Source organism: Rhynchophorus ferrugineus, unplaced genomic scaffold (assembly GCF_030347505.1).
Source record: "Rhynchophorus ferrugineus isolate W39M unplaced genomic scaffold, kcgeb_rfMv2 rfM9, whole genome shotgun sequence".
NCBI classification, from domain to species: Eukaryota; Metazoa; Arthropoda; class Insecta; order Coleoptera; family Curculionidae; genus Rhynchophorus; species Rhynchophorus ferrugineus.
The window spans coordinates 23,560,849-23,579,679 of NW_027472588.1; the positions used below are offsets into that span (position 1 = coordinate 23,560,849).

At 31.4% G+C, this 18,831-nt stretch overlaps 2 protein-coding genes across 6 annotated transcripts in view; one reads left to right on the forward strand and one right to left on the reverse strand.

The window, feature by feature from the left end:
- LOC143203229 (eukaryotic translation initiation factor 4 gamma 1) overlaps positions 1 to 18,759 on the reverse strand; it is a 40,846-nt gene extending 22,087 nt beyond the window's left edge. For 2 of the 4 annotated variants that reach the window (XM_076415379.1, XM_076415378.1), the window contains exons 1-2: positions 16,988 to 17,127; positions 3,722 to 3,763 (exon numbers count right to left, since the gene is read on the reverse strand). In XM_076415379.1, the coding sequence (XP_076271494.1) occupies positions 3,722 to 3,763; positions 16,988 to 17,084 (139 nt within the window). In that variant the 5' untranslated portion in view covers positions 17,085 to 17,127. Of the gene's footprint in view, positions 1 to 3,721; positions 3,764 to 16,987; positions 17,128 to 18,236 lie in introns of those variants that run through there. The other 2 variants (XM_076415380.1, XM_076415381.1) reach the window with 2 other exon arrangements.
- On the forward strand, positions 8,865 to 11,177 carry LOC143203236 (uncharacterized). Of its 2 annotated transcripts, XM_076415392.1 has the most exons (3): positions 8,865 to 9,032; positions 9,120 to 9,384; positions 11,107 to 11,177. In XM_076415392.1, the coding sequence occupies exons 1-2, from the start codon at positions 8,921 to 8,923 to the stop codon at positions 9,353 to 9,355; spliced, it is 348 nt and encodes a 115-aa protein (XP_076271507.1). In that variant the 5' UTR covers positions 8,865 to 8,920; the 3' UTR covers positions 9,356 to 9,384; positions 11,107 to 11,177. The 2 variants fall into 2 exon arrangements, with proteins under 2 accessions (XP_076271507.1, XP_076271506.1); XM_076415391.1 differs by lacking the exon at positions 11,107 to 11,177 and having other exon boundaries at positions 9,120 to 9,481.
- Positions 18,760 to 18,831: the final 72 nt, after the last annotated feature.

Sequence of the window (18,831 nt, forward strand, 5' to 3'; positions counted from 1 at the left end):
ATATTGTTTACTGTTTACACAAACTCGAAGATGAAAATAATTTTCTTCCACGATGATTATTTTGAAAGCAAAATCGACGCAATATCGCGAGTCGAGAGGAATTTGGTCTGTTTTCTGATAGATACAAAAACCTAATTGTCGTTTTGTTGCGCCTTTCAAACAAATCGCCTCTTCCCACATCTCATAAAGTCCACCCTTTTTTTTAACACAAGTAAAAATAAACCATGTTTTTGACCTAGATGATAAGCTGATTTCCTTGCCGAAGTCGACTCTTGTTATGGTGAGTACAGACATGAACGAAACGAATGGTTCGGGGCCTACGCGAGACCATGCGCAAACATTCGGAGAAGATTCTTCATGGATTTGGCGAACGGTTCTCCATTCGCAGTATTTTCTGATAAGCGCGTTCGGTTCCTCTCGGAAAGTCTCGGTCCCAAAAAATAATTTGACGTTTAACGACCTGTAGAATAAATTCTGAACCTGAGTGAGTAAAAGACCAAGGCGAATCGGAGTCCTTTATATCCGAACGTGCACAAACGAAAAATGCCGTGTTGTCAGCGTATTGCACGGCTTCCACACCCTTTCTGGCACTGGCTGGCGCTAATTAGGAACCTTACCGGACGCCTGTCTGGATACTTTGGGCGGCTAGAAAGCGTTTTTCCAACTTTGATCTGCCCACCAAGAATGATCAAGTCTTCGTATACCTTATAATTTTATGGCCTTGTAGACAAGGCCTAGACATGAAATGTCTTAGTTAGTCCAAGAGAGCGCAAAATTTACCCTTTCAATTCAGTGCGGACTTGAGTTGTTCATCAGATGATATTGAAGAATCATTATTTCAGCAATCTTGGAGAGTGAGATGAAACTGGGCAAGCGGAGGGGTCTGTAGTAAGTAGGCGATTAATTTACTAGTTTATTTAGACTTACCATGGTGGATGAGTATTTCTATATTATGGAAATGTGTTACATTCACATTGTTGAATTAATGATGTTCGCTAATTCTACGATCTGCTCGTGTTGTAGAATTTTCAGTTGTAAAACTGAAATTTGATCGCATCCCGGCGCCATTTTGAAAGAAGATTGCTGATTATTATCTCCAAAATGTTTAAAGTAATTTCGTGGATTATAAGGAAATCCACAGATGACCTACAGTGTACAATAGCAATTATGAGAATGCTATTATATACCAACAAACAGCAAATAATGTTAAGTCAAGGAGAAATTGAGACCAATATTAGTTTAGAAATATGAAATTATTTAAAACATTTTTCACACCTGATGCAATTTTAACCAATGTTACTCATATTAAAGGCAATATTATCTCAGTCCATATTTATTAACATATAATTGTATTTGTTGGTACATTAAACGTTTAGTTTAAATAAATTTTTTTTCATGTTTTTACATACCTCACATGTTTTTAACGTTGAGCATGCTCACCGTAAGTTTCTAACAGCAAACGATCATTTTCAGCAGCTTTTTTCTTTTAATTAAGTAAGAAAATGCAAGTTTTCAGGCACGACTTTGACGTTCGCGAAATATAACATGTATAGCTTTGAAGCTTGATGTCAGTGGAATAAAAGAACATATGTGTCAAATCATAACATTATACTGACGCCTAGCAACATCTGGTACACCTGTATCTGCTATAGCACAGTACCACACAGCAAAACTCTTTTAATTGTTTTTTACCTATCAGCCATTCCCACAATATACAATCTCACATATCAAAATAATACCAGTCACATAATCTGACGGCCTGGCAAATTACGTTTCTGTGAAGAAAGCGTTATTTTGCCATAAATGTAAAAAAAAATTGTTGTTTGAATTTACGTTTCCGAGTTCGCTTGGGGGAAGTATTTACTTCTCAACTAGTAGGCTGCTGGTGGTATCGTAGACCTTCCAACATTATTTACTAAATCTCGCCACAGTTGGCAATCAGCCCTAGCCAAGAGCAATGTCAATTCCCTATTTTTCAGATCGCTTTCTAAGATCTTGGTCCATATCTTTTTCGGAGCTGTTCGCTATATTTTGCACCCAAAAGGTCGATTTCGATACAGAAGTCTGCAAAAAAATGTATCACTCAACAGATACGCCCAAACCATTGGAATCTGCGTGTCTGGGTGCGTGTTTCTCAACTGTGCTAATGATGTTGATATAATAACTTTAATTCGGTACAAGATATCCTGCCCCAATTACAAAAGAAATACTATGAAATTGCAATAACAGTATTCATCGTTTATAGCTCTTAAATATCTAGATTACTTAGTATTTTGACAGTTAACAAGTATGCTAATATGAAAACATTCATACAAACTGAAAATTCAGAGCACAGAAAATATGAGCTATATTATTGTGCATGGTGAAAACAGGCATGGTTTTATTCCTGGAGCTGTTTTGTCACTCGTTAAATATAATTTAAATGTTTGTGTTTTATGTAATTTACTTTATTTTTAGAAACAAACCAGAAAAGGATACACTATTGAAAGAAGCATTATCTACAGCAACATCTTAGCTTTGGATAAACTCCATCAAACCGAACAAGAAATTAACAGGTGGTGGAATCGTTAACAAGTGACTAATAGATTAGAAATTAACAATTTAGTAATTGAATTGAACAGTAATTCTGATGGTGAAAGAAATTGAATGAAACTTTATGTCGTGGTCTTATGCCAACATACTGATAATTACCAACACAGAGCGATAAGAGCGAAAAATCATATTGTAAATTATTGCAAGTGTATCATTTTGTGGATTTTTTAAATGTTTTCGTCGGTAACAACCTTTTTTGGGCGTCCACTGCGTTCACCGTCTTCGGTGCTCATTTCACCACGTCTAAACTTAGCATACCAATCCTTGATGGTTGATTTTCCTCGGGCAGTATTCGGAAACTTGGCATCAAGCCAAGTTGTTGCTTCAACTGTATTTTTTTCCTTCAAAAAGCAATATTTTATCAACACGCGAAATTCCCTTTTATCAATTTTTTTCACAATAACAAAAGTTGCTTCACTCAAAAACATATGGATGTTACGGATAACTAAAAAACATATGGATGTAATTCTAGTAGCGCCATCTATGTGTCATGCCGAATAATTGACTGAACTGACCGGAAATGACCTGTTAGTTATTATAAAATGCCACATCATTCTAGTTTAGCTTAATATTTTATGATCTGCAAAGCTACACTGGCTTAATCAAGATCTAGTAACGCATGTTAGGTAATTTTAGCAGATCAGAACAAGAACTGTGCTCAAGGAAGATAATATATCATTCAATCAGTAACTGGCCTGACACAAATTGCACCGTTGCAAAAACCACCGACAAACTTTTTCAAAACGAGGGATTTTGATGGCGAAATGCTGTTAGAATTAAACAGCAGCTTAATAGGCGTTATGAAGTCTCTGTACTACAAAAATTGACTATTACTCGCAGATATAGTTAAATTCATATGGCACATACCTAAAACATAATCAATTTTCGCAGGCAAATGCAACCTTTTACCAGAGGCATTAAAAGCAATATATTTAAAATCGATGTGTAAATCTCAAAACCATTATTTTTAAAGAAATGTCAAAATAAATATATTGAAAATATTGTAAACAATGGATCTGATACATCAATAGCTTAAGAAATAAACGAACAAAAAAACTATTTAAAAAAATACAGATAACAGTTATTTAGTTATCGAATTAAATCGATTGTTGTAATCATAAATACTTACTGTTCGGTTGTTGAGGCAGTATGGGCTGATATCTAAGACCTACTTAAGGAAAAAACATCAACGTTATCGAGAATGCTGAAGCCGAATGCGTAAAATGATCAGTTTACCAATCCATTACATAAATTATCTTATAAAATTACAATTAAAATTACAAACGAAAAATGATAAAACGATTTAAATATATCACCTGTATAGCACCGAAATAAAAAATATATAAAATAAAAATGTATAGTCAGTATATAAAAACTGTCTTTAAACAAAGACTCATAAATATTAATTCCGTTAGTATTATTTATCTGGCATTAATTTGTTACAGATTTAACAAATCAGCGCCACATTTTGTAGATTAGCCTGCTGCATTATAATAATAAAAAGGCTCATTTACAAAGTAAAGACACCACTTGATCACAATTACTCCTAACACTTTTAGGTCTCATATTCCGAAGACAAATGTCACCAAATGTGGTTGACAATCATTTTTTGATTCCTGAGTGTCTGCTTACCAAATCCAAGTTTTCATTGGATTTGTCGTTTCGGATTAGTACATTTTCACAAGAGTTTATCAAAATTAATTTTCTACATTCACATTTGATTCATATTAGTCGTATTTTAATTTTTGGGGTCTTTAAATAGTCGTAACATATGTTGTTGATGACAAAGTAGATAAAACATAAAAAATCATGATGACCAAAATAGATCGAAATAATTAATACCCTATTTACAAATCGATTTATACATCGTCTCCATATGAGGTTCATTCAATCAACATAATGATGTTCATTCATGTGCGATTGAAGTAATATTAAGTAAGTAAAGCTAAACACTATTATATGAACCAGCAAAATTATATGTAACTACTGCACACTTCAACAAGATTCCACAATACTGGATTGAAATCAAAGATCAATAAAATATAATCAGTTACTGTCAAAATCAGGATTGAAATGCTTTTTTGGATTGAAAAACGATCAATGTATATATTATTCCAAACCTGAGAAAGTCTCTGGTAAAAAAGTTTTAAAGAGTAAGGAGTATGCAATTCATCATTTTTTCGACAATTTAACTATTGAACATCTCTGGGAAAAGTGTACAGAGCTAAAACAATATCATATTGAGATATCTGTCCCACGTTTGTTATTTCATTGTTAAGCGGTATTCTGGTTTAGAATTTTGAACAATCAATTATATGTCTAAATATATTCTTGATAAATAGATCATTTTAAAAATATTTTTAACAAAAAAATTCAACCGATTTCAAAAAATAAATTAGGAACTCACTAACAAGTAAAGAATAATCTTAGATTTTAACTTCGATTTTTAACAGAGAAAAAAACGTTTTAAAATAAAATATATACATAATAATCGTTATAATAACTAAATAAAAATAAACAAAAAACTTATTTAACCTATCTACCACACGTATTTTATATTCCACTATATACACACAATTTAGCTTAATACCTACCCTAACGTATTTATCTTTTTACAATATTATTTTAACTACTACCAACTGATCACTTTGAAGTCAGTGCCATTAGTTACCAACATTAGTTTATAACTGTTAATTACGTAATAATAAAATCGTTAAAGGTGGAATAAAAACTATAAACACATTTTACTAACAAATTATTCAATCCAATAAACAAGATTTGCTGTTGTTCAAACTTTGCCACATTTTGTAATTACTTTTAATTCATATAATTTAATCGCCCCTGTCATTTTTGTATAATTTTTCTTACTACTTTAAAAATTAAATATTTTCAATATGTGTAGTATTATACGAGTATAATCAGAAATGAATCATTTGTGAGAAAAAAATCGCTTTTTTATGTAGGAGCAATAACGATAATCTTATCAATTAAAAAATTATTAATCAATCAATTGCAATCTTAACAAACAGGGATGAATTTTTTTCACATCATAACACAAATATGCACAAATGCTTGAAAGATTTTTCAGTTAGAACATGTGATATTAATGCTTATTTCTAAATCAGCTCCGTGACTCATAAACACTTATATATAGCTTCTTGATTTCTTTTGTTTGGCTTATCTTCGCCCAACAAGTCATTCGCAAACTCTTTATCATAAGCAATGAAATTAATAATGTGTATATCATAGATTTTATACATCGGATATAATTATTTTATTATTGGACACGGTCAGACAACTAGCACAATTGGGACAGCTTGTCATAATAGACATTAAATAAGAAGGAATTGCAATAATTTTAAATGATAAACCAAATAATAGCATCATCAAAAATTATACATAGATTCCGATATTAACAAACCAGAAACAATAGTCATGGCTAATCATATTTTGTGTAACACCTAAATTAACTTAAAAGAACCTTTTTAACGTGACAAAACTATTAACCTAGATTCCACCTAGTGTTTGTGTTAATAGCTCAAAAGAGCTATATCTGGATCAAATCCACATGTTCTACACTAAACAAACAAAACATTTCCTTGACACAGTTCTAAAATTTCCAGACAAAACTGATCTCCCATATTGAGGAAGGTACCAAGAAAAATGCTTTGGATTAAAAAAGACGACCGATTGATTCATTTATTATGGGTACAAATTAATTTAATATGTTTTTAAAAGATTACTCTGACTCTTACGGGTGTGTTAATTATCAGCATTTGAGCTTAATTTTCTACTTTAATGGAAGAAAGGTGACATTGAAGAACATCAAATGTTTGTACAAATTTATGAACACAAGATCTGGAGGCATTATTTGGAGAATTTCTGGAAGGCAGTTTCCGTCCTAGTGAAATCCATTAAAACCACTCACGTCGGCTTCGTTGACGCAGTGGTCAAGGCGACGGGACGGTCCTCCTACCGTTGCAATAGTCGCAGATTCGAATCCTGCTGGGGCATGGATGTTTGTGATTGTAGTTGAGTTAATAAATAATTGTTGGCTATAAAGACTAAATGTCTTAAACCAACAGTGGAAAATCCGACGAGGAATAACCATCCTAGTCACGCCAGTAACCAGGCAGGGTAAGACCTTGGGGGTTTTGTATGTCTTGTAGGATGGTCCCTAAGTTGGTCACTGACCAGTCGGTAGGCTTAATGCCAAAGACCGTGCGAACAGTTTACGTCAACCATTAGTTCAAAAAGTCAAAGTATAATATACATAATTCGGAGGTTATGTTATGTACTGACCAACATTTTATACAATAAAATAAACTGTTACACTGTGGCAATTATAAATCTGACATGAGATAATTTAGTCTGTTTATTCGCTATAAAATAAATAAAATTTAGCCACGAATAATAGCACCGAACTAACCTGTATTCTCAATATATTACAGATAAGTAGATTGTTTACGACTTAATAAATTATACAAACGCTATTTTGCTTTATTAAAGTTTAACTTTAGAAAGTATATATAACACCTCCAACCAAAATCAACAACAACACTAACCAATACATCAGCGATCTTTGTCAGTATAAGGTGCTTCCAATCGACACCCCAGCAAACGTGGTTAAGGTTTACGACCTTTGTCCAAATTTAATTTCTAATTCGAAACGAAATAAAATGATCTGACTCAATTGAAATATTTAAAATACATTGAGTCTCAACAATTTCATTTAATACAGTATTGATGTTGGTATATATTAGGCATGGTATTTCATTTTACATATTTTTAATTAAAATTGTTGTTCTCACTCATCGATCTATTTCACTATGTTCTTTATATGTACGTTATATCGATATTAATGATCTAAAGTGAATTTTGCGCAGTTGAAAAGCAAGGTTGATGTAAAGAAATATCGATATTATGAAAAATAAATATCGATATTTTTCTTCGCCGATACATTTTTTTTAATATAGAAGTCGATATACCAATATTTTTAAAAATAGCAATATATAGATATTTTTCTTCGCGGTCGATCGACATCCCTAATAGACTATGCCTTCTTGGCCAAAACATATAATACAATAAGCAATATCTGGTGAACGCCATAGCGACCTGAAGCGAATCTTTACTTCCCTCCAATCTCTAGCGAAGTTCATTATTTAAAAGAATATCTCCAAACATTCAGCGGATTTTTACTTGAGTGTTTATTTTAACGGTAAATACCGAATGTGACAGTCTAATCAACTAAATAAAATATACATTTCATATTTATTATTCTTTTTAAATCACTCCCACCCATTGTATTAAACATGATTAACACTCATAACAAATTATTGTCTTACCTCTAACAGAAGGAAGGGTATATTTATTTTATTTTTCCTTGAGTATATACATACATTTACTTTTGTAACTATATCGACTTTACATATTAATGACATTTTCTTTCGGGTAATTGCTATTCTCCTAAATTATTTTTATATTAAATTATCTCCAAAGATTTTCTCAATAATTTGGTTAAGTTATATTAGTTGTTAACAATAGATACATTAGGCTTATTACTGATATCACTGAGACGTGAACTCGAGCATATATAATGTGTGTGTTTTGTGCGTTAAAGAAATCCTGAATGATAGCTATATTAATTCTTTTATTATCTCGTGCCAAAAATAAAATAGGTGCTTTATTTAAGTTTTAAAAGACTATCAGTTTCATAAATATTCTGAGTCTACAAAAGTAAGGACTTTTTTATTTACTTAAATTTATTTAAAAAAATACGTTTTTCCTCTATCGTAATTTAACCGTCCGGTCAATGACAAAACTTTCACCATTCGTTCAATGACTGGGTACCCGGGTACCCACCTATATGAATAAAAAACAAATTTCTGTGTAAACTGGCTATGTGGCATAGGAAATAGCTATAGGGACACAGTTTATAGTCCTCATAGAAATAACAGTAGCGGAATGCCAAGCCAATCGATATTTAGGTACCTGAGATGTCCCTTTCCCCTTCTCATGTCCTACGAAAAGAAAAAAACGTGTTCAGTTGAAATTCTACAAGCGTAGTGAACAGACTAGAAAATATACAAAATTAATATTAATTATTAATACTATTAATATATTAAAATATAATATATTAATAAAAAAAAGTGTATTTAATCTAAATACAATGGCTGATTCATAGAGTTTTAGACGGTAAGGTGAGATTTAATTGTATTATTTTATTTTCAAGTAAATTATTTATTTTGTTTTCAATATTAAAAAAATAGTAATAAATAAATTTTAAATTGTTTACAATAGAGTCACCCGCTCTCAGAGTAATAAGAATATGGAGAAAACATTCGAAGAAAAAGAATCTGATGATGACTGCGTGTTGGATAGTAGTGATGATGAATATTTTCCTTCGAGTCAAGCGGCAGCTTCGGATTGTGATGATACAGGTAATTAACATTTCTATTTTCTCTTGTGTACGTTGATAGTTATAATGTATTTTATGTTATATAAATTGTATATTTTATTCATAATAGATGATGAAATTGCACTAAATAATAAAGATAAAGACCAGGAAGATGAAGATAAAGAAAGTGAAGATGGAGAGGATGAGGATGAAGAAAGTGAAGTAGAAACGACGGCGTCTGCAATAACAGCAAAAGATGGTACTCAGTGGGCTGCGGCATCACCAAGTGAACATCAAGCTGGGAGGCGTATATTGTTCGAGAGAGATGTGGACCTAATAGGAACACCAACATGCTGTCAAATCTAGATACGTTAAACTAGAAATATGTTTGGTATGTGAGAACCGTATTGTGACGAACACTGTATTACAACCACGACATGTGAAGGATGTACGAAATAATTTAATGTACTTCAATTTTTATATGGCACTGTATCATAATAAATAAATAGTAAAAGAATGGAAATCGATATTAATAAAATAAAATAAAAAGGAGTTATGTACTTCTTACTTACTATTTTTGTTATTCTTTATAATAAGAATTATTGTTTAAATAAAAAAAATTACAAACTATATTGTCTATTATCAATTTAAAAGTCAAATTAACTAAATACTTTAATAAGTAGTCTCTGAAGTGTGTATTACCCGTCGTTCATATACATTAATCTTAGTGGGTACCTGTATATTGAACGGGCGGGGTATCAAGTTTGATAGTTAATAACTTTTATTGATTGTCGAAAAATGGGTGTCAAATTACTCCAATTTTGGGGATCCAAACGGCCATAAATTTTGTTTAAGGAGAAGTGGGTTGAGAAGAAGGTTGAAATGGATACCCGGGTGCCCGGTCATTGACCGGACGGTTAAAGGACCAAAAAAATTATCATTATTTAAGCAATCGTTTACAGTAGTCGAAATATAAAACTCGAAAAGCTTAATGATTGATTGATGATTATTTAATATATGAAAAGACCCTCTCTTAATTATACAAGATAATTAACATTTTATCGTCGCATATATAGGATTTTTCAATAAGGGTGGGCCGATGTTAAAATGGAATGTGTGTGAGGTATTAATGAAGTTTTTTTTTCAAGCTTTTCATATACGAAATGTGTATATATAAAACAGTTCAAATATTCCTCACGGTGGCATGGATCCGAGTGGCTCAACTTTTATAGATACGACTAAATTTGAGTAATGGCTTCAGTTATATTACAATTTCAGAAAAAAAAAACACTGAACGTACAGCTAAATCACTTGCCATAGTGACTGAATAATGAATAGGTTAAAATATACTTGCTGAAAGACTATTTCAATCATGTATGTAAGAGGCGAAACAAAATCATGGATAGAACTATCACACAAAGAATGGAGCCCGTTTAATTTTATTAAAAAACAGCAACTAATAATATTTGAATTAATTTTGTATGCCTAAAGACAACTAGTTCACGAAGCAAAAAGATCAAAACGGATATATTAGCAAAAATATTTATTGAAATTACAAAATGGAAAATTCTACAATCCAATAACAATTCTAAAAAACTAAATGAAGTTGTCCAAACTTGTGTAATTATTAATAAAAGCAAATGTCAAGTTTCTTTTTAAAATATAACTTTTCTTTGTTCCAAAAAATATCTTTATTTAGTACACGACTCTAAAAAAGTGGGTCAAGGTCACGAAAATCTAAAAATCTTCACATATCATAAATATTATTCTTCATCCTGTATCTTTTTATGGATACGGTCAAACATGGTCATGAGTCATACAGGTCATGAGTAACAAAAACTAATTCATTCGACATTACTTTATGCAAATGATTGAAGTTCATGTCACAAAATCCAAAAATCAGTTAGAACAAGCAACAAACATCAATGGTACAATGATGTTTAAATGATATTAATACAACTTCTACAGCCATACCTATCAAGTAATTCTTGTAATAAAAAGTTTCCCAAAAATATATATTTTAGCAACCCCAGAAAACAGTGAACAACTGTCGATATTGCCTTTTTATGGTATTGTTCTTCAATCTAGTAATTAGTAACCCAACACCAAAATGGCAGGCCAGAAAATGTACGTTATCGTTAAAAACCGTTCCAAAATCTTTCAGAATCAGAAAAAAAAACTATTTTAAGTACAATATTGTATCGTTTTCTAAAAAAAGGATGAAGGCGACGAAGCGGTTAAGTCTTTGAGACAACTAAAAAACATACTGAAAGTCGATAATATTATAACCGACATTTGAAAGAAGATAATTAAAGGAAGGAAAATCCCTCTTTCTTTGTACCAGATCAAATGATAATGGGTTTGCGTTTTTTCTGTATCGTTCATACGGATCTATAGCGGCTATATCTATTATCTTAATTAAATTCGTATCTATTGATAGAATCATATAGTGTGTATATGGCTCCGAAGCAGTTAGAAGCATTGAGAAGTAATCGGATGAAGTATTCTTATACGATAAAATCTATTTAAAAATTACTCTTTATTTTGGCTTTTTTCGGATTTGTCGGTATTTTCTGACATAGAATGCAACAAAAAAGAATTAATATATGTTATATTTGTTATCGTTGGCTTCTATTAATGCATAAAAGGATAAATCATCGAAACAAGATATCGCATGAAATTAAGTAGAAATGACTTGATAATCGCAGTTAAGAGAAGTAAGTAAAAGAACCGTCAATTATATACAGGTGATCTAAAAGGGGCAATTAAACTAATCTCTATGCTGGATGGATAATTAATATTATTGTATTTTTTTCATTTAATTTGAATTTTTCTTTATTAAAATATAGTCGCGCTTCAACGCTTTTGTGCTATTTAGCGACTCAAGGCGCAGGTTTATTCAATTAGTGCTGTGATATACGTATCTAATAATTTAAACTTTCACGGTGAAATCACCTATTCCGGCTCACCATATAGATTCTTGCCGGATTCTAAATCATATAAATTATAATTTACATTTGGGTATCGAAATAATTTGTTCGCCGACAGTTCCCACAAGCAAGCGACAAATTTCAAAGGAATTAGTACAAATTGGCCAAACAAGTTGGTTTTATTAAACCGGAGATTTTTCAGATAATATGTAACTGTGACATTTGTAACGATAGACAAGGTATTTTACAGGCTTTTTAAGCATACTTTATTTTCGAAATTCGTATTACAACAGATTTTTACATAACTTGTGTAAAATGACCTTGATGTACATAATGCGCCAAGGTTTCGCAAGTACAATTATTTATGATTTTTTATTCAACACCAGCATTATGTAGTGTAGAGTAACATTTGATTTTTGTCGACGCTAATTGATGTTAATTAATTTGAACAATATTATATGAACTCAAAAAAATCATCGAATTTTCTTATACCAAAGAACTTCCAGAACAAAACTGGGTGAGGTTTAAATAAATAACAAAAACTAAGGAGTATAATTGCGGCAGCGTTAAGATGCTAATCTTAGTGTAGATTAAACACGGATTTTAAAAAAATTATAAACTCAAAATGTCCATCTTGATGACAAATAGGCTAGACCAGATTTTAGATAGCTTAGTTGACTGATACACGAGATAATTCAACAGCAAAGACTTTGTAACGCATATCAAAATTTAAGGATTTAGCGTAAATGTTATAACATACAAATCAGTTATCCATAAGCAAACAGTGAACATAACTCAGTTCAGAAGAAGTTCAAGAATCAATTAATATACATTAATTTAATTTCCACCAACTTCATGTTGAAGCCTCACTTCATTTTTTAGTGCGTCATTTCGTCGAAGTGTGAACAAAAAAGCGGCGGAAGTTCACCGTATGCTGTGTGAAGCTTATGGCAACCATGCTCCATCGATTTCAACATGTGAATTTCGACGTTTCAAAAGTGGTGATTTTAACACCAAAGACAAAGAGAAAATTTGAAGACGAGGCTATAAAATTCGATGAAACCATCAGCGGATATCACTATCGAATACAATAGATTCCTCTGAGCCTAGAACTACACGAAAACGGCCGAAATACGAGTAAAGACACAAAAATGTTATTCTTCAGCGTGACAACGCTCAACCACATGTTGTAAAACCGGTGAAAGCATATTTGGAAACATTAAAATGAACGGCCGAAATACGAGTAGACACAAAAATGTTATTCTTCAGCGTGACAACGCTCAACCACATGTTGTAAAACCGGTGAAGACATATTTGGAAACATTAAAATGAATGAACTATTAAAATAAGTGCTATCTCACTCGCCGTATTCTCCAGACCTTGCTTCTTCTGATTACTACTTTTCACGACATATGACTCGTGACCTGTCTGAACAGCGCTTCACTTCTCATAAAGATACCACAAAATGGGTCGATTCGTAGATAGCCTCACAAGATGCATCGTTCCTTCGAGATGGAATTCGTAAATCGCCTGAAAGATAGGAAATACAAGTACAATACAATTGACAGGCCTGTATATATATACACCATCTATTAACATCAAAACATAACTGTATAATATATGAAAACTTCCGATCATATATGGATTTTTTACTATTAGCTGTTTTCTTAAGACCGATTTAGTTCTATAGATAAGCAATCGTATTTTTTAGTGTTTGTTAGGAAACTCCGGAGAAATTTATCGTGTATCTATCTTTTTATCTATTTATTTATTTTTAAACATTTGAAGGTTTGCAAATGAAGCGTGTCTAATAGATTATTCGGATATTCTTATCCCATCCATTATCTTCTTTGAAGTTATACAAGATTCTTTAGGAAAAATAATATCTACACGAACTTTGTAGAGTCGACATGTATTAGACATTTGTCCATCGTCCATTTTCGTATACGGCGTTTACTTCTAGCTGTAATACAATTGTATTAATATTGTATGGATGGGTAACCAGCATTCGCTTATTTGTCTTCAATAAATTCTGTAAATAATAATATAAGTTACCAACAAAACAAATCTAAAATAATATAACTGTTTGGTAGTAGTTAAAATAATATTGTAAATAGATAAATAGGTTTAAGTAGATAGTAAGCTAAATTGTGTGTATATAATAGAATATAAAATACGTATAGTAGATAGGTTAAATAAGGTTTTTGATTATCCTTATTTAGTTATTACAACGATTATTATGTGCATATTTTATTTTACAATGTTTTTTCGAGTTAGAAACCTAAGTTTGATTATTTTTTAATTTTTAATCAATCCTTATTTATTTTTTGAAGTCTGTTCAATTTTTTTGTTAGAATTATTTTATGGTACATACTGTTTTCATCTCTTCAATGCGCACACTACAGATTGTTGATTTATAACTTAGTTATTTGGGCCCAATGAATGATATCCACAGTCTACCACCTGTGGTTCCTGCATTATACATATACTGCATGAACGATTTAGGGGTACGGGTATACCTCAAGACAAGTATAGGCCACCGAAATCGTACGAGGAAAAATAAAGATTTTGAACCGAACATGGAAGCCACATGAGTGAAGATTGAATCATTATAGGATCGGAGAAATTTAGTACAGTATGCATCTATATTGATAGCGTAGGCAATATTTTGCATAAAATTCCAGAAAGTGATGTGTAGAATAGGTGTCATTCCTTGATAAAATTAAAATTAATTTAAATCGACTTAAAAGCACTGTCATGATTATGAAAACAAGTGGCTGTAAAGGCTTTAAAAATTTTTTCGTGTTTTGGAACGTAAAAAGAATTTTTTGAAATGAACTAACTGCAAACTACTAAAACTAAAAAAAAATATTACGGAACAACTTATATATAAAAATTCATGACAAAAACAATAATTATATATACAGAATAAAATCATTTTTCGAGAAGACACTATTACTCCTTGTGACGAAAAAGATGTATCTGTGAAACAATTTTTATTAAACGAAAAATAAAAAACCATAAAATCATATTTTTCTTATCGGACGACAAAATATATCGAACAACCTAGTAAATGACTATATAAATTAAAAGTTAGGATCCTATATTTATACACTTATTAATGTTAAAACAAAACAAACATCCAGTAATTAATCGAGCTATCGCTCGTATAAAATCGATCATCCGGCAACCGCGTAACCGAATAAAAATCGATGGCATTCGTGCAGCGGTGGGTTCCGGATGCACGAACCGAACTGGGTCACTATCCGCCAGTAAGCCCATAACTTTTCATTTCTCCATTTTCGATAATTAATTGGCCTTTTAATTTCTATTATTCTCCTTATCGACGGATAATCGTTCATATCATGACGCATTCGATATTGGTGCGTGAAAAAATAATGTTTTTAAAATTATAAATTAAACTAATTAACATTAAATCGCAAAATATTGACACGAAAACTGACAACAGTTTAGCAAGACCTACATTACACAATGTATTATACAAGACGGTATATAACTACACTGTTGGAATACATCTCAATAAAAAATTAACAAACAATAATATATTTAAAAGAAGAACGATATAAGAATAAGGACAATTATCAGAACTCAATTGTAATTCCAAATGTTTACAAATGTAATTCCGTTGTTCACCACTAATAGACACCCAAACAAAATCTTAAATGTCCAAAATGTAGAGCGACAAAAATGTATGAAATTATAAGAAAAATCAAAATATTTTTTGACCATACCAAAAGGCAAAAGTAAAGTAACATGACTAATATTCAACCAATATTAAAATAAATTTCTTGAGAAGACAAATACTATATAGAAGTTTTAGTGACCTAAGCAAGCAAAAACAGAAAATAACTAACGAAATGTCTATATATATATATATATATATATATTTATATATATATATATATATATATATATATATATATATATATACATTTTAAAGTATATATATATATATATATATATATATATATATATATATATATATATATATATATATATATATATATATATATATATATATATATATATATATATATATGTATATATATATATACATTTTAAAGTATTAAACATTTCGTTAGAGTTATTTTCTGTTTTTGCTTGCTTAGGTCACTAAAACTTCTATATAGTATTTGTCTTCTCAAGAAATTTATTTTAATATTGGTTGAATATTAGTCATGTTACTTTACTTTTGCCTTTTGGTATGGTTAAAAAATATTTTGATTTTTCTTATAATTTCATACATTAAACAATCACAAACATAAATTTACGACCATGCCCCAGCAGGATTCAAACCCGCGACTATCGCAACAGTAGGTGGACCGCCCTGTCGCCTTTACCACTACGCTAACCAAGCCGGCTGTCTAAAATTGTTTTTATTTTATTGAGAATACAGACAAAAAAATAGATAAATGAATGAGTATTATAAAAGTGAACACATACATCATTCCCCTCAAAAGTCTGGTTTTAAAAATGTAAAATACGATGAAAAATATCTAAGTTCCTGACAGAGATATCTGAATAATTGCTTTAGTAGGTAACTTGGTCCCTAAAGGTCATCCTAATGATATGTAGAATCGCATAATAACGAAAAAATTACATAGAATGATTTCAAAATTAATTATATATTAAATAAAACTATATAAAAATACTAATGTTATAGATTTGCAGATATATTAGTCTCACTTGATTAATGGCTGAAGTATGCAGCATAACATTGCTTGAATAGTATAAGATATATTAACCCATATTACGTTACTTAAAATATTTGATTATTCTATTTCATCAATTAATATAAAGGTGAAAAATGAATCATCAAAGGTAAATACCGTTAAACTACCTAGATCCCCAACTAGACGAAACGCGACAGATCAAAATTTCACCCCAAAACTACGTCGGTTCACCCTCGATCCAAGCCCCTCTCTCCCCACCCGACAAGCGAACGGAACATTGACCACCGGCGTTATTGATTGATCTAAGGAAAAAGAGAGATGGCGGACAAAACACGTGCTATCAATATAGCCATCGACAAGGGCCCAAAACTTACGTTGTGGAGACATCATCCTATAATGCGTGGGCGGAGGGGGTAAGAGACAAATACCGTCCTGTTTCACCGGGCCCCCTGTCACATATCTTGACACCATTTTCCGTTTGTAGGATTATTTACCGATCAACATAAAATCAACAGACCAAAGCTGATGTAGATGCCGGTGATTGTTTCCGTATCACGCCATTGACACTGCATGACTTAAGAAATTAACTATTTTTCTCACTAAACCAAAATTTGTGAGGAAAAAATCGATAAAGGGCGTCATACACGAATAAATTTCACAATACACTGTACACTGATTGTTTTCAAGTGCCTTCAATTTACTAGCACCAAATAGAAAAAAGTCTGCTTCACTACAATTCGAATTATTTAATAGAAAACCTTAATTAAAAAAATTTACAACGCCATTGCACGAACTCGGTATTGCATCTCGGGAGGGCTGGTTTACTTCTGATTTTGACCGTCGTCTACAACGTTGCCATATCCTCATTACCAAATGTATTTACTATTGACAAAGTCACGAAAATTTTCAGACGTAACTAATCTACCCCTAGAAAAAATCCCTAACACAAAACGGGGGAAAAAAATATATATATAAAGTAATATTCATATTATGTTATCATATACCATTTAATGTTAATTGTGTTTACTAATAAATGTTGTGTTAAATATACTATTGAGACAATTAACTGTTTGCCCTTAAATTAAATGTGGCAACAATGAAAATCCCTGAAATTAGGACTAAAGATATATGAGTCAATTTCTTAACCACGTTTGCATAGAAGTTGCGATTGTGTATATCCGAATAAAGTAAATTTGGAAAATGTATACCACTTTTGAATCAAAATATTATTGGCTAGGATATGTATAAACATACCGGGTAAAAACAAACAATAATGTATAATAGTGCTTACCTGTATTTGTTAGAAAGATCGCAACATCATAACTAGATCTGTTTGTAATAACACCATATGGATTTAAAATACACTAATTGTTGCTTTAACAGGTGATAGTGAATGTAGAATAAAAGCTAACATGGATTAAAAAATAACTTTTTTCTAAAAGCACTGACGGCAAAACTGGTTATTCTGATCTTGTTACGTGATTCGGCGAATGGTAACAAAGATTTTACTGTGAGGGCAAATGTATGTTTATCCGAGAAAATTCGGAAAAATAATTTAATTACTAAAATTTACTGTCATCAACGTGACAGATGGGCGTAACGTTTAAATGCAAAAAAGGATACGGTTGAGTGTTATAACGTTGTGTTTGAGGCCCTCCTGCGGCCGTTTGTTTCTGGTTACCGCTCATCTTGTCTTCGGGCCCAGTGTCCCTTAAAACGGGCGCCACGGACGTATTTCTTTATGCATATGTTCACAATAATTGGCACATCACAACACGCACTTAAGTCCTTATTCGTCCATACAACATTTTCGATAAAAAGAACCTTTCGTGAAGTTATAGTTAACCAATAATTTAGATGGAATTAGTTTAAAAGCTTATCTAATACAATTTTATCAAAGGTTAAGAAATCCAATATGGCGGAATATTACACCAAAAACATGATAAACTAAAAAGTCCAGTGCTTCACTAAGCACATGGCTTATTCCCGAAAATATGGGCGGCGTAAATTAATGGCTCTTATTGTTTTTTTGCAAAATGGTCAGTTTCTGTTACACAAAATAAAAGTTAAAATTAGTTTTTCAATTGACACGCGGCTTTTCACAGTACAAAAAGCACACCTAACGGAACACCAAGTAACTAATAGTGACAAATAAAATTCCCCATACCAAAGTAAACTAATAATGAATAAAATTTTTCTCTATCACCGTTTTTATCGA

What these genes read in the sequence shown, in the direction of transcription:
- LOC143203236 (XM_076415392.1), top strand. Translation starts at nt 8,921, where the DNA reads ATGGAGAAAACATTCGAAGAAAAAGAATCTGATGATGACTGCGTGTTG. An exon ending in TTCGGATTGTGATGATACAG is followed by an intron (nt 9,033 to 9,119) that starts GTAATTAACATT and finishes TATTCATAATAG; the next exon opens with ATGATGAAATTGCACTAAAT.